This window comes from Tachypleus tridentatus, chromosome 4 (genome assembly GCF_004210375.1).
Source record: "Tachypleus tridentatus isolate NWPU-2018 chromosome 4, ASM421037v1, whole genome shotgun sequence".
NCBI lineage: Eukaryota > Metazoa > Arthropoda > Merostomata > Xiphosura > Limulidae > Tachypleus > Tachypleus tridentatus.
Window position 1 is genome coordinate 77,856,147 of NC_134828.1, and position 15,847 is coordinate 77,871,993.

At 30.6% G+C, this 15,847-nt stretch overlaps 1 protein-coding gene across 4 annotated transcripts in view; it reads right to left on the bottom strand.

Annotated features, from left to right (window-relative positions):
- Positions 1-278: 278 nt before the first annotated feature.
- Positions 279-15,847, bottom strand: part of LOC143249500 (SHC-transforming protein 1-like) — a 55,622-nt gene continuing 40,053 nt past the window's right edge. For all 4 annotated transcript variants that reach the window (XM_076499438.1, XM_076499442.1, XM_076499440.1 and 1 more), the window contains 3 exons: positions 14,237-14,353; positions 8,462-8,775; positions 279-3,912 (listed from right to left, as the gene is read on the bottom strand). In XM_076499438.1, the coding sequence (XP_076355553.1) occupies positions 3,775-3,912; positions 8,462-8,775; positions 14,237-14,353 (569 nt within the window). In that variant the 3' untranslated portion in view covers positions 279-3,774. The remainder of the gene's footprint in view (positions 3,913-8,461; positions 8,776-14,236; positions 14,354-15,847) is intronic.

The window sequence follows — 15,847 nt, forward strand, 5'->3', positions numbered from 1 at the left end:
AGCATATCGTTTTGTTTTACTGTAAAGATCGACAAGTCTTGATGTCGTTCATTTTAAAGTTATTTTTTTAAAACTAATAACCTGTAGTGTATGAAGAAAGGTGTGGAATTTAGTGTATCTTTTAGTAGTTGTTGAGAAAGTTTTTATGACTACAAAAAAGAAACATAGGGGCTTGAGCCCACTCAGCCTCCCCATCTGTGCACTGTATGGTTTTTGAGTACATCTTTTTAATATGCCAGTGTAATGGTCTTTTAAACAAAAAAAAAAAACACATTCTGTATGTGCGAGAATATTTATTCATTAGCATCAGTAACTACCAATTAGTTGGAGCCAAACATGATTGTCCCATTTCACATACACATGTTTTATATATGCATAATTATTTTACACTTACTTACAACTATTACACAGATCAACAACAGTATTTACATTTATCTTATGTGATATAGATCTACTAAGCAAATTCTTTAGAAACAAGATATACCAGTAAGTACAAGTCAGACACAAAGTAATAACAAGAAAAATTCTTATTGATTCCTCAATTGAACAATGTTACTTTTAGGTGATGTATCCATTTATAACTTACCAAGATATATTTTACATTAACATTTTTTTGTGCAATGCAGACTTATCTAAGTAAGAAATTCAAATAAAATATTTTTTTCATAATGCATGCAATATAGAATTAAAACCAATTTCAGAAGAAAAACTATGAAACACTGACAACAGAAAACTGTGTTTTACATATAAACGTCATACTAACTAATTACAGTTGAAACAAGCTTTGCTGTCACGACTATACAACAAAGCATCTGATAAGTTAACTACAAAATGGTGTCAGTACTCACATAAGCATCAGATATTAATATAATTCCATTGGTAGATCTTATATAATATGAATAATTTATGTTGAAATACTACAATTTAGTTTATTACGTAAACACTATAAATATGAGCTGTCAAGTAAGTACAGGTTATGTGAATAATTAGAATATAATTATGTAAATCAATAAACACGAGTAAAATATTTTAAACTAAGATATTACTCCTTGGTTAGATTATTAATAAAAATATCCAAACCACCTATATCTTTTAAATATATAACTTAACTATATGAAACTGCACATTGTGTATTGTAAACTTTGTTACTCGTGAATAAGACAATTTTTAAACTAGGTTTTGACATGTTGATATCATGCAGGATTGTGTCAAATGCAATTCAATATTTATGATTATTTTTAAGACAAGTTCTTAATCTCTTCATCAATAAAAATAAACAAATTCAGCACCACCATGTTTATCTTCTAAACTCTCTTACATTACCTTATGATAAAGTTAAAATAATAATTTAAAAATAATATCAGTTTCAAAAATCTTTATAAAAGGAGCATTAAACTTGTCTTCATATATGCAAGCTACCTGCATGAGATATTAACCATGTCGATAAAACATGTTAAGTCACACATTTTTGTTGGTTAGCTACTTAACATTTTAAGTTTTTGAACCAAACCCTTCAACATTCATTTACATATGCTTTGAATATTAAGATTATATAGTTCATTCATCCTATTAGTAGCAGAAGGTTTCTTGCATCAGAAAAATCCCTGTAAATCAGTCACATTAAAGCAAGATAATTTATAATTGATATATGATATATTTTTTAAATTTTGTAGAAGTATTAAATAACCAATCATCTATGTATTTTACTGCATTATTAATTACATTTATATTAGTTTATGAGTTTCCATGTAAAACTTATGAAACATTACTTCTTGAACCTTGAACCAACTAAAAACAATCCACCAATAAAAAACCTACTAAACATTAGCAACATTTTGGAACAATGAGCATTGATTAAGCAGTATTAAGCAGTAGGCTTTCAACGTTACTGGTGTTATCACATTAGAATAGGAAGGAATAGCAGATTATATATTACATAAAAAAAAAAACTATATACCAAAATAATAACTTTTCTTTCAGATGTTATCATGCTGCAACTTAAGGTTTTAATACTAACAAAATTACATCACTTTTTACTTGTTTCTCACAAAGTTCACAGTTGAATTTAAGTTATTTTAATTAAAAAAGTTACAAAACTTGTTGCAATTACTGAAATATAAGAAGGAAAAAACCTTATCAATTTCATTATAAATTAACCTTCATAAGGAAAGAAATTCTTTCTTTTTGGTAAGTGATCATAAGATGTTTTTAACCCTGAATGCAGGAACAACAGTGTATGGCATAAAACTTGTGCATAAAATGTTCTATTTTATTCCATTCTCTCATTTACTACAAACAGTTTGCTCAACAAGAAAGAAAACCAACCATATTAGAATAATTTACTATATTAACCTAAACACCTAATGTCTATTTAGCTGTAATATGTAGTTTGACTTCATTCAACTCTAAGGTGTGAAGAACTTACTGGTGATTGAGTAAATATATAATAATCTTAGTATAATTTTACTAAATGTGGCAAAAACTGGCACTGTAGCAAATAGTTTAAGCTCCTGTTTAACTTGAATCCAAGAGAATTTCAAAATCTGTAGAAAAACAAATTAAATAGATTTTTAACACATATGGTTTTAGTAAAATATGTCAATTATGCAAACCAATGACATTGTTAGGCTCATCATCATACATTATTTGTTCAGATAATACCAATGTAAAGTCAAGTGTTGAGTATTAAATATTTTAAAATTTAACATAATAGGAAATGTTTTTTGCAAACTTCAAATATTCATGAAGTAGAACAAAATTTATAAAATACTTGCCTTCAATTTAAAAAGTGCACCAGAACACTGATAACTAACATATGAAGAATTCAAAATGAATTTACTAACTTCTCTGGCTTCTTGATATATGTTTAAATAAAATCAACAAATGAAAGAGGAATTTAAAAAACATCACATCTGTTGGGTATGGGTGGCTTATGATCAACAAGGAATGCACATCATCCTAAAAAATCCAACACTTGTCATATATCTCATCATAAGAAAACATATGTTTCACACAATTTTCCAAGTTACTTACTAAAATACTTTGTAAAAAATATTTCAAAATTTAGTTAACAATTTGTTTCCATATCTTCTTAAACACATCTCTTCCTGACATAAAATCTGAATTTTGTGATAATTAATTATCTAAAAATTGAAATCCTTGACATCAAATAATTAACATAATTGGCAAAAATCTGAAAATAAAAACAAACAAATACAATTTACCTATTAATACTCCTTTTGAAAAAAAAACAGTTCAAATAAATTCTCTTAACTAAAATTTTAGACAACATGGAATCAATTTACAAGGAAACTGTGGCTCTATTTTATAAGCAATAGTAATTTAACCTTAATGTTCTTTACATTGGAGCAGTTTCAGTGGCATTTCAGAGATAAAATAATGGTCAGAATATTAATTTTCTTTTCTTTGTCTTTCTACATGCCTTTTTTGTGTTGTTATATCAAAAACACAAATATTTGTGATGTTTATTTATCCACAAAGTTGTAAATAATTTATTCTTCCATTGTTTTTTTTAACACCTACACTTTTTTCACCTAAATATGCTTTTATAACTAGATTTTTTGGCAACTTAACAAAATAAAATATTAATACTTTACAAACAACATCTTTATTAACATTGTCATACTTGGCGGTTTAGGTGACTGTTCACTAAACTTTAAAACTTAATTACGCTCTCAGTATTGTTAAAACTTTGATTGGTTCATATTCAATTAGAACACAAAATAACTTCTTGAACTTCAAGAAGTGGTCATTTCAACAAACAGGCTTTCTTCTGGAAATAGGTGTTTTCAAGAAAAGAGTACAGTCTGCAAAAATGATTGGAAAGCTGTTATCATGATGATAATTAATCAAATGGCTAACACTCTCAAAGGACCTGTCCTTCGTTCTTACCTGGAATTGAGAAATAACATTCCCTGAAATTTTATTATAATTTGATAAGTCTGAATATATGAAAACTGCACTTCAGGTAAAACAAAATGAAGAGTAACTGACTGAAGTGAAATAAAATAAAACAGTTATATGTACAAGATCATCGACTATGACATAGTTTTCTATTCTTTAACCCTTACAATATTAATGAAACACATCATTAGCCAAGAGCACCATTTTTATATTAAGTTGCATCAAGCAATAAATGTCTGAATGGTTAAAGATAAATATTAGATTGAAAAGTTGTAAATACAAGTTTTTAAGCCTAATTTGTAGACTTCATCTTTTTCAATTTCCTTCAAGAAAAGAAGAGGTATATGAACCAAATACAGTAACTATATATAAAAAAAGGAAAGAACTTGGTACATTATTTGAATGAAAAACAAGATATTACATGATTCAAAATAAATCTGGAAATAAGCATAAAATACTCATGCTCTTCTACAGGCTTCAAAGGTACCTTCATGATTTATAAAGACCCCAGTGTACTGATCAAGTTCCTGTTATTTCTGTAATTCCTTCAGGAGAGAGTCTGCACCCCACCAAAAGTGTTAAAACAACTGCCTGTTATACATGAATAAGTGTACAAAGTTTAGTCCCAATAGCTTGTGAATGTAAATTTTAATACCCAAAGAGGGTAAGTAACACAAAATCTGATGCCAGATTTTGGTTCAACAAATTTAAAAATCTACTCCTAGACCATTATCATTCCTGAGTGGCCTTCTGAGTAACTTTAGTATGAGGGCTATGTTGTATAGATAGATAAACAGATACACACACACCCCTGGCCACCCTGCATCTGCATTTCATGTTTAGTCTTGCTAGCTCCAAAATTGGGGGAAGTTTACAGACATACAACACACAATCTGAATCACTTTAAAATTTCAGGTGTGGTAGAGCACTCTCAGATATCTTTGAATTTTGAATGATAGATTATATTGACTATTATACAAAACTTCTTTTACATTCAGTTGTTTAATAGTAGATTAACTTTTTAATCTGTTTATTTACTTATAAACTGTTCATAAAGAATCATGAGTGAGTTTCAACTACAGAAAATATTTATTTGCTAATCTGATTGGTTTTGATTATCACAACAGGTGTCTCTGCTAATTGGCAAAAAGAGAAAGGCCATTTATAAAATCAGAAGGCAGTCCTCAAACACTATTCACAGCTGATTTTAATGTAAATAAATGTAAATGTATTTTTCAAGCTAGGTTATTGGATTGATACTGATAGCTTGTATCCAGTAGCCAACAAGATCTGTGCCATATAGAAAGCTCTCAATTTCTCACGTTACTGATTAAAATTCACACCTCAGGTTCCTGATTTAGAAGATCTATAAGATAACACTGGAAAACAAGGCACATTGAAGTTTTTAATTCATCAAAATAGTTCTTGAGTTCTTCCACAGTACTTTTGGACTATGATTCAAAGAAAGACCTACTTCTTGCTTGTGATGGCTCACTATTTAGCATTGATAGAGTACTTTTGTACACAAAGCCTAACAGGTTTAAGATGTCCCTGAATTTGAATTATGAACACTAGATCCAGCTGCATAAAAAAGGGCCTGGCAGTAGTCATCAGAATCATAAGAAAAATTTCATATCCATCTTCCTATGGCAGAAACTGACATTTCAGTTTACTATAAGTCAGTGTAAACTTTTTTTGTAATGAGACAAAAGGAATGCCAACAGTGGTTTTATCCAGAATTCAAAGATGGAATTCAACAAAATCTGCATATGTCAATTTCTTTTGTATAAAATACAAAAGAATATGGACCATGTACATGCCATGAGTTGCCTACAGATCCTACACTACAAGATAACTATTGCTTAGAGAATTCTTGAATGTTTCTTCTGTCATAGCAGATAACACGAAGCAGTGATATTTTGGGCATGCCAGAGACATTTCTAAGCACTGGCACACTGAGTCAGTATCTTGATCCTACCTGACAGTTCCCCAAATCCCCAGCTGCTGTCTTGAAAAATCAGAATAGAAAACCATGAACAATATAATACCAAAAACACTGAAAGCTCCTGCACTTGTGGTCTCAAGCTCCAAATCTTTTAATCACTTAGAAACAATTCTGGAGTATGCAAAGAAAACATCTGTGAATTTGGAAGACAATGTTCATGCATACAAATTTTGTACATGATTTTAGTGGTTTGAAGGCATGCAGATTACCTGAAAACATTGAGGTCTGACACAGTAGTGAAATGGTTCTTAGTTTCTCTACATTAACACCTTATATTTAATTATATAATAATCATATATGTTTAATGTACTGCTGATTCACAAAAGAAGATGCAGGTAGATACAATGTGTGTGTGTGTGTTCTTATGTCAAAGCCACATCAGGCTATCTGCTGAGTCCACTGCAAGTAGCGGTTTCCAATTAGAATTGATCTAGAGTATGAAAGATGGAGAAATGGTCAAACCCTTACCTGTTGTACATATCGAACTTGTTCTATGCAAATTAAATGTCACCTAGTTGGTCAACTAAACTTGTGAACTTGAGTTTATATTTAGCTTAAAACAACAAAGTTTTTGGGTTTTTTTCACACCAATAATTACTTCGAAAACTGAGAGTATCCAACAAAACATTTCAGTAATGGCTTTATTTTTATTACTTATTATTTTATTTTTATTGTTTATGGTATCTTTTAAATGTAATGTAGTAGATTGACCCTTTCACAATGAGTCATGGGTCAAAGGCCATGTTATCACCTTTGGTGACTTGAATTCAAAATTTTATTGAACTACTATTCTATGAATTTATGTCAGTAAGTTTGGAATTAAGTTGTAGATTAATAATATTCAAACTTTAATATTATATATATATGAGTCAATTTCTTAATTTAAAAGTAAATATTAAATGAACACATCTTAATATAGATTTTAGTGAGTCACTTGGTATGTTGATGCTTGTAATGTTAAAATATTAATTCTATAACTTTATACAAATTAGGAACTCAAATTACTAATACTGACAAGCTAGAATATAAAATAAGAACCTTACACCTATTTATTTTGCTGAGATACAGCATACATACTGAATCAAACATGATGGCCCCATTCATTTCTTTCCACTTTTTGAAACAGTCCCTTATATGCACTCATTTCAATATATGACATGTGAATAACCAATCAACAGCTCAGAATATCCCAAGAGTGGTTTTCTCAGCCATTTTCATTTTTGAAAAACCTACCAGATTTTTTCAATCCAAGATTTCAATGACATAGGGTGTGTCTTTAGTTTGCTCGAAGTTTCAGATTTTTTAAAATCTAAATACATTTTAGTTAAGCTTAATAAATTATAGTAGTATTCTATAGTATTAGTGTAGTTATTTATGATTTTTTTGGTTATTCAACTGTTTATATGAAAGCTAAAAATTTTTTTTGATATCCTTCAGAATGAAAAATGTTTAAAATCTTAGCAACCTATGTGCAACAGCAACCACGTTCAAAGGTTGTAGTGAGAAGAGAAGTTATTGATTTACAGATTTATTGTTCTGTATTTTAAGAAAAATGTATTTAATAATTTATTTCTAAATAGTAATAATTTGCATATATAATGTATAATAATTAAAATGTGACTATACTACAAAATAGTAGTCAACTAAAACACAGAGAAGGCTAAAGGTCATTTTTATATTACTGGATACATAATGTTAGCCAGGCATGACTTGAAGGTTAATATAATAATAATAATAATAATATATATATATATACAGTGTTATGAGACTTAAGCTACTTTGACTAAACATTAGTACTTTCATGGTAAAATATGTAATCATTCTAGTACAAAAAAGCATAATTTATATTTATTTCCTAATTTTTTATGATGGTTATGAGGTTGTTCATGTGACAAACCCAACATAGAGTATAGAAAATAACATCAAATGTAAATAAAGTCTTACTTACAACAAATGTTTGAAATCTATTTAAAGGTTTTAGATATCATGCAAAAAATATTTAAGATTTTTGGGATGAAGAATAATTTTCTTAATCAAACCATGAAATCACCTTGCACTCAGACAAGTAACAAAACAGATTTTATATTCACAAACAAATCTTTAGTAAAAATATTTTATTAAAAAATCTTAGGTTTTGTGTACAAAGAACTTGTAATCTTTACTAACAGTCCACCAAAATCTGTGAAGACACACATGCTGCATCAAAAGTTTTAATGCAAATATTTAAAGTATGCAAATGTGTAGACAAACTCCTATATATTATACCAAGTCCATAGTGAAAGGGTTAACCACAAATTTAATCAATAAATTTCTTTTTAGTTAAATTTAAACCATAATTACTAAGGATTATAGTGAATTTTGTTAATGGTATCTAAATATGGCAAGTGGATTTAGTTTTTGCCATTGAAAGATATGAATCAGGACAAAACTTAATTAACTTCAATTTGTAAAATCAAAATTGAGGTGAATTATTTTTTCATTCCATATGCAAAAAAATAACTGTGTTAATTTTTTTTGCCTTACTATACTTACAATTCCTTCAGGATCCACCAAAAGTAGATGTTTTCGTTCTCCATTTCTCATACCTGTCAGAATATACTGACGAGGAAAGCCCGAAGATTCCCTTACTAGAAAGTCTCCATCACGTACAACTAGAACTTCACTATCTTTCCGGCTAATTTGCCCATGAAACCACTCTTCCAACTGAAGCATATCTTTTAGGTTTGCAAGTGATACAGATTCTGATGAAGAACCAGTAGGTGTTTTGTTAAAACATAAGGATCCACGACGAGGTGGTAGTGGTGGGAGAGGATAATGGTTTGACGGAAGACTGTTATCAAGTGGCTCTGAAAAAGTATACAGAAGTTAAAAACAAAATTATGTGAGATGCATATTTTACTACAAAACATATGGATTACTTGTCTTGTATGTAAAATGTCTTCAACACTGCCAAAACTTAATCATTATAATTTTGTATTTGTAGATTTAAACTCTTAATTTCAAGTTATCCAACAAAAGTTAAAAAGAGAACAGTCATCTTTAACAGGCAAATAGTTTAAATTAATATTAGGTGCAATACACAATGGGAAGATTTATAAATAAATATAGAAATAAAGGTTGTACATATCTCTTTCCTTCCTTTAGTACATGTTAATGTCCCAAACACATACATCTGATATAATGCTTAAACTAAATGAAATTGCATAAAAAACTAAGCTACATTAACACAAGTATATACATACACACAATGAAATAAAATGAAATAAAGCTCCATCATTATGGAACACAAGTATATAAGGATACAAGTTTTGACACTTTCACATATCACCATCAGTCCAACATTTGTTTGTAAAAGAATTATGTACATAATTTACATAAAAACAAGTTCCAACTTTATGGCACAAGACATCAAAAAGGAGTTTGGCTCAAATTGACTGTCAGAGATGTTAAATAATGTCTGTCAATCTTTGAGTTTTAAAGCTTTCCACAATTCTTATCTGTATAAATAAACCTCAATATGCGAATGATTATCTCTTCTTTATACATTTCTATATTTCTTAATCAGTCAGCTTTAATTTCATATTTCATTTTGGAAAAAACTGCTAAATTAACACAGCACAGTGATACAGGATAACATGAGAAAGGCATCAAGGGGGGGTTACCAAACATCTAGTTTTACATGAATAGAATGCTTGAAAATCAAGCCTTTTTTTCTCAGTATTGGTGTGTATTTTTATTGCACTTTTAATATTTATTATGTCATGAAAACAAAAGCACAATTTCTAACCTTCATTACAAACGAGTTTTGATTTCACATGTCCAATGGATTGGTATTACAGATAGTTGTAAATAATTTCTAGTTTTATATATTATTTAACCTGATTTAAAATTGATTTGGTGATCAAGATCCTTCATGTTTAGATAAGTAGCATTATTTGTTTGACCTTTTGTTTTTGCATTCCACAGTTCTTGTGTGTAAATTTCTTACTATTTTACTAGCAAACTATTTGCAGGATTGACATGGTACTTTATAGACACTACTCAGGACTTGTTCAAATTTGAAATGGTATTGAGATATTTATAACCATTAAAAATGTTTTTAAGATACGTCTCTAAAGTAAAATAAGAAATCTGTATAAAATACTAAGTTGTTGTTGTTTTCATAGGTAAATGGTGCTCATTTCTTATTGTTATTCTTTAAAATGTTTTATTTTTGCCTTTTGATGGCCATTTTTGATAAAACATAAAAGATATTGTATCAGTTAGCAAAATTTTATAAATATGTTTCAATTTGTCGTCAAAGGTCATTAATGAAATATTCTATAAGCTCTAAGAAACACAGAAGTTATCATTTATGTTTTATCCATTTGTTGGTGGCATAAGAAAAAAGTGAATATAACTTGGAGGATTTGTTGGTTTTCTATAGATAAAAAGGACAGGTAACTGTTTTTGTGCTATTTATAAAAATCTCTAAAATGGGAGTAAATTATTGGTTTCCATAAAACTTTAAATGTAATAGCTCTGTGAATCATTAATCTGTTGAAAAAAGGGCTTGAAAACCATTTCTTTTGTTTGTCTAATCTAAAAATGAATTCTGCATATCAGAACCATATTTGAAAGTTAGTTAGAATAATACATAAAACTAGAAATTATGTCAAAAGTTAAAATTTTCTTAATCTTATAATATATTTCTCATAGATACTCAATTCCACATACAAGTGTTATTTCCCTTGTACATTTGTCTCTGAGAATCGCGTGCCACTAGCCTAATGTTAACTTCCACTTAAATTCACTTGTTTAACATGAAATGTACTGATGTATGATGACATCATTATACAACAATAGTACTCCACCAATAGGAGGAAGATACAGTTTTTATACACAATAGCTCTTCCTAAGCACGTGTACTTTTGATGATGTCATTTTCATGCAACACAAGAAAAAAGTGCATCACAAGTGTTAGGAGGTGAGTATCCATCAGAAATGCATTTTGAAATAGGAAAATGTTAATTTCTGAGATAATAACTCTCCTCTATGCAAAGACATGCTAGAATCCCATGTTGAAATAGTGGATGGGTCACTGCAAAATTTCAAATCTAGATGATATACCTTCAGAAAATACCCAATATTAAACAGATGAGCAGAATGTGATCATGATTGGCTAAATATCTGCATGTAAATGACTGCTGAACCAATATATGTAGAGTGATTATGGCACAATCAGATCATATGATGTGTGCTCACCATGACTCTACCAGATAGACTCTAGCTGCAAGAGGATATATAAGTTGTGTGAGAGATGACCTCTCCTACACTTACAGCATCACCACTGCCCTATTTTTCAATGTATTACATTAAACCCATTGGTGTGGATTCTCCTCAGTGTAGGAACATACAACAACAGAGGCACTGAATGAAATAAGTCAGTGATGAGTAACATCAAACAGAACAAAGAAAGTGATCTGTCTGGGTTTGAATGACAGAGGTGAGAGAAAGAAGAAAGGAAAATAATATAGAAAGTACAGTTATCTTCTCAAGCAGCAGAAGCCTTAAAAGGAAAGGCTGTTCCAGGTAGAAGAGTATATATGAGTAGTGGAAGAGGGTGGAGAAACATTAATAACATAAACATTTGAATGATGGTAACCACAGGTGAGAAGGCCAATAACTTGAATAAAGCATGTATGAGAGCATGTAAAACCATATTAAACTCACCCAAGCATGAGAATTAGACAAGGAGGTCAGCAAAGAAGGAAGGAGTGCAATAGATTGGAGAGGACCAGGGGGAGAAAACACTCTGTGGGACTAAGAAAGTTATATCATAGTGTTTAATGACACATAATAACAAGCAATGGTGGAAACTGGCAAATCATGGTCAAACAGTTAAGTAAAATAGGTACACATTCGACTTTAGGGAACCCACAACTGTGCACAGAAGGAGGAGGAGAAATGCAAATCTAATTAACCAGATATTTCAAGCCTCACAGGGAAAGGCTGTGCCTATTTGAATTTGACAAGAGTTGAATTAAATGTCCAGTTATAGCAAATATTGTGTGTATGTGAAAAAACGACTTGAGTATTTGAATACATACAAGATGCTAATGTTATATCAAAGGGAAAAGCATGGAATTCAAATATGTAATTCTAATGGACGAAAGGTAGAAATGTCTAAAGGACAGGGCAATCAGAATACATTTGACACATAAACTTTGGACCTCCACACACCAGGTTAAAAAGGCCTCGTAGAGAGAAATAAATAGTGGAACAAACAGAAATTCATTGCAAGACGATAAGTTGATCACTATACATTAGTCCCTAGTTTTCTTTGGGATCACAAAGAGGCAAGAGTAAAAACCTGGAGAAGAGGTATACATCCTCTTAATAGTATGCTTGGCCAAATTATTTTATATCACAACCTTAACATGCTGAAGATTGATTGGATCAAAGGGAACAGAAAAGGAAATGGGAAGAGAGTAGCAAAGAGAATAATTGTGGTGAGAGAAAACATAAAAAAATCTCTCTGTTGGCAAAATGAAGATACCAATAAATGGCAAAGAGAGAGTATTTGATTATATAAGGTACCAATATTATATGAAAGGGAAGAACATGAAATTGGAAGATGCAATTATAACAGGTGAAACGTAGAACAGGTACCCACTAGACTCAACAGAATAATCACCAACATGAAGAGTGGTGAACCAGCTTTAGGTAAGAGGAAGATGAAAAGAAAGAGGAGGTACTTAAAGTCAGAATGGGTAGGGGTAAACTGATCCAGTGGAGGAACAGACATTGAAAGGCAAGGTTGAAAAAAGGAAAAATTAGAATGATAAGGAAGATCAAAGTCTTATAACTTCAGCCTAATTCTCCAGTGAAACATAAAAACTACCATAGACTTCCAGTCTATGAAAAACAAGTAGCATAAAGAAGACCACATACCCAAGAAGAAAGAGTGTACATTAATGAGGAGTGTATCTATACCCAACGAGTTCCAACAACAGAGGAACCAAGTACACAGGGTAAGAGCAGAAGAAGAGAAACAGACAAAGGGGTCATAAAGAAGAGAATAAACCTCTTCAGAGAACACCACTTGAGCAAAATGAAGTGATCCTGACAAAATGTAGAGGGAGGAGACGTAACATAGAAGGGTGATAAGAAATTTATAAAAATGTAGAAATATAAAACCGAAAAGAGTGAAGTAAAATGGATCCTTTCCTCAAGGACAGAAAAGTCACAAACACAAGTTTGGAGATGTTTGAGAAAGGAAACAATATAAACTGTAATAACAATGGAAAAAAGATTGACAAAGCAAACCTGAAAACTGGATTCATAGAATAAAACATGAGAAAGTAAATTACATAGGCAAAAGATAATGAAAGGAGCACACCTATGAAAGCATAATCAGAAATATTTTCGAAGGGTGGGAACATTTCAACATTGGTAAAAGCAAATCGGGTTAAAATATATCTCAGGATGGCTGGTATGGCTATTAACACTTTTACAAATAAAGCAGATAACAACGTTTTGAACTTTTTAGGTCATATTCAGAATGACCACAACATGTTGAATAAAGGCTGTAACATATCTAATAGTTAACATGCTTCTAGAAGTCATAATTGAAATAGGGTCTATGTGTTTAAAGTTGTCACTCACAAACAAGTAGATGTCACTGTAAATTGATAATTCACAAAAAAATTAAAGCTTTTAAAATAAAAGCCAAAGAAAATAAAAACCAATGTTTTATTAGCAAATTTGTGGGTTTTAGTCAAAAGCTAGTGACATGTAAATTTCATGGACAGACATACAATGAAAATGGCATTTGGAAGAAGAATTGTTGAAAGTCACTCTCTTCAAGCTTACTGATGGCTTTGGTATCAAAAATTAGTTTTAGCATCATGTTGAATTACTTTAATGATTTCTCAGCTACTCTTCCTAATTTTGAACAAATATGGTAATTCTCCTGACCTAGACACCTGACACTTTATTAAATATAAACTTTATGATTCTTCCAATATCATATTAAATTTCATATTCGATATTCCTAGAAGAGACAGGTCAGGTAACATAAGTAGTCTTTGTGATATTTTCTTAAGATAAAATGATAACGAATTTAAGTAGTTTGCATTTATTTAGAAATTACATCACTACTGAACTGCTCTAAACCATGCTCCTAAAACTATACTCTCTCTGACAAAGTTTAAAACAGTAACTGTATACTTACCAGTTTGAATGATGCATTTATGCTTTTAAATTTCTCTTGATAAAAAAAAAATTGAAATGCTTTTTAGAATTCCCTTTATCTTTCAGACTTACTCATGTTAAAAGCATCCCTGGATATATGAAGTTCTTGAGGGAGGGGAAACAGTGTAAATACTGAACCGACATTACTACCTCCTTTATTTTCTATACTGATGGTAGTGTTCACATATTCTATTGGGAGAAAAAAAAAATTAACCAATTTTACTCAAATCTAAAATAATTTTGTTTTTTACACTCATATGATATCTAAGATATAAAACAGCTTATGAAGTGGAATATTTAATGAATTCATTTTGTCTACAAATTTATGTAGACAGGATATAAAATTTTCCACTCAAGCTTTTATTGGAAGATAGAATTATTGACACATCATTATCTGTTTCTGATTATAATGAAATTAATAGAAAATATAGTGAAAATCTCCAAAAGAACCAAAAAGAAGTTGACTGAAAATTTATTTCTACTTATACTTATCTTTGCTGACACCACAGTTATTTCTTGATCTCCAGGATTTTCACTCTTTGCTCATTTAAGCATTGAGAATGCTTGCTCCAGTCTTTTACATCACACTTGAATGCCTTAAACAAATTCTAATTTGCAAATTTCTCCACCAACTTCAATGCACCCTCTTTCTAGGTACTATATACAAGTACCTCTTCCCATTAACAAAATCACTTTTTTGAGACATAAATTAGCTTTCTGGTGGGGAGGTAGGGTAGGAGAGTTTTAGTAGAGATAAGTTTATTGGGAATACATTTTTAATTTAGGAAAATTTTAACTTACAAAACACACTAACCATCAGTTGACACAATAGCTACAGTTCCACATTGAGAAGGTGAATGAGTTAGTGCAGGCATGATCCATACAGAAAGTGTTTGCATATAACAGGAGTGTACCAAATAAAAAATGGTATGAAAATTGGCAAACTGCACTACATCCATAACAGGTATGCTCTTCACCAGGAACTCAGTTCCCATATTGATATGACAAGACCATGAATGCCATATTCAACCAAAGGAAAAGAACTCATCCAGTCTGTAATTATGAGCATTTTATCCTCATTCTCCAATCAAGTGAACAAGGAATATTAAGTTTACTCCTTGAATTATGGAGAGGATGTAAAACCTATGCTCAACCAAGAATTATAAGGAAATAGGAGCCCACTTTCCATGACCAATATAATAAACCAACACTGATCAAAGAGAGGGGCTATTCACTCTCCAACTTGATAGTTTTGTGTCAAATCTGAATCAGAATTATGAGTAGACTCCTCTGAAGACTGGTGTCATCCCTACTGACATTTGAAAAAACATCTAAGGACCCTAGTAGAGGGACCCATAACTTTACCCTCTTTTCCAAGAATGGAGGAAACACACTTAAATATTCTGGAAGAAAAGTCTTTGTCCTTCACCCAAGCAATTGGAAACTGTGAGTGGTAAAGACTCTCAAGTTCCACTAGTTGAGGCTGTTAGGGAGGTAGGGGGATAAATGTATTGGGAGTGTGGAACAAAGAGAAATATTTATTTCCTCACACTTTGTAGCTGCAAAATGAATAACCCTCTCCTCAGTTTTGTTGTTCGGATCTTCCAGAAACGATTTTGAAGCATGGAGCTTCACAGTGCACTTTTCAAGATTAAATCCAAATGTTTGCAATTACTTCTGTGT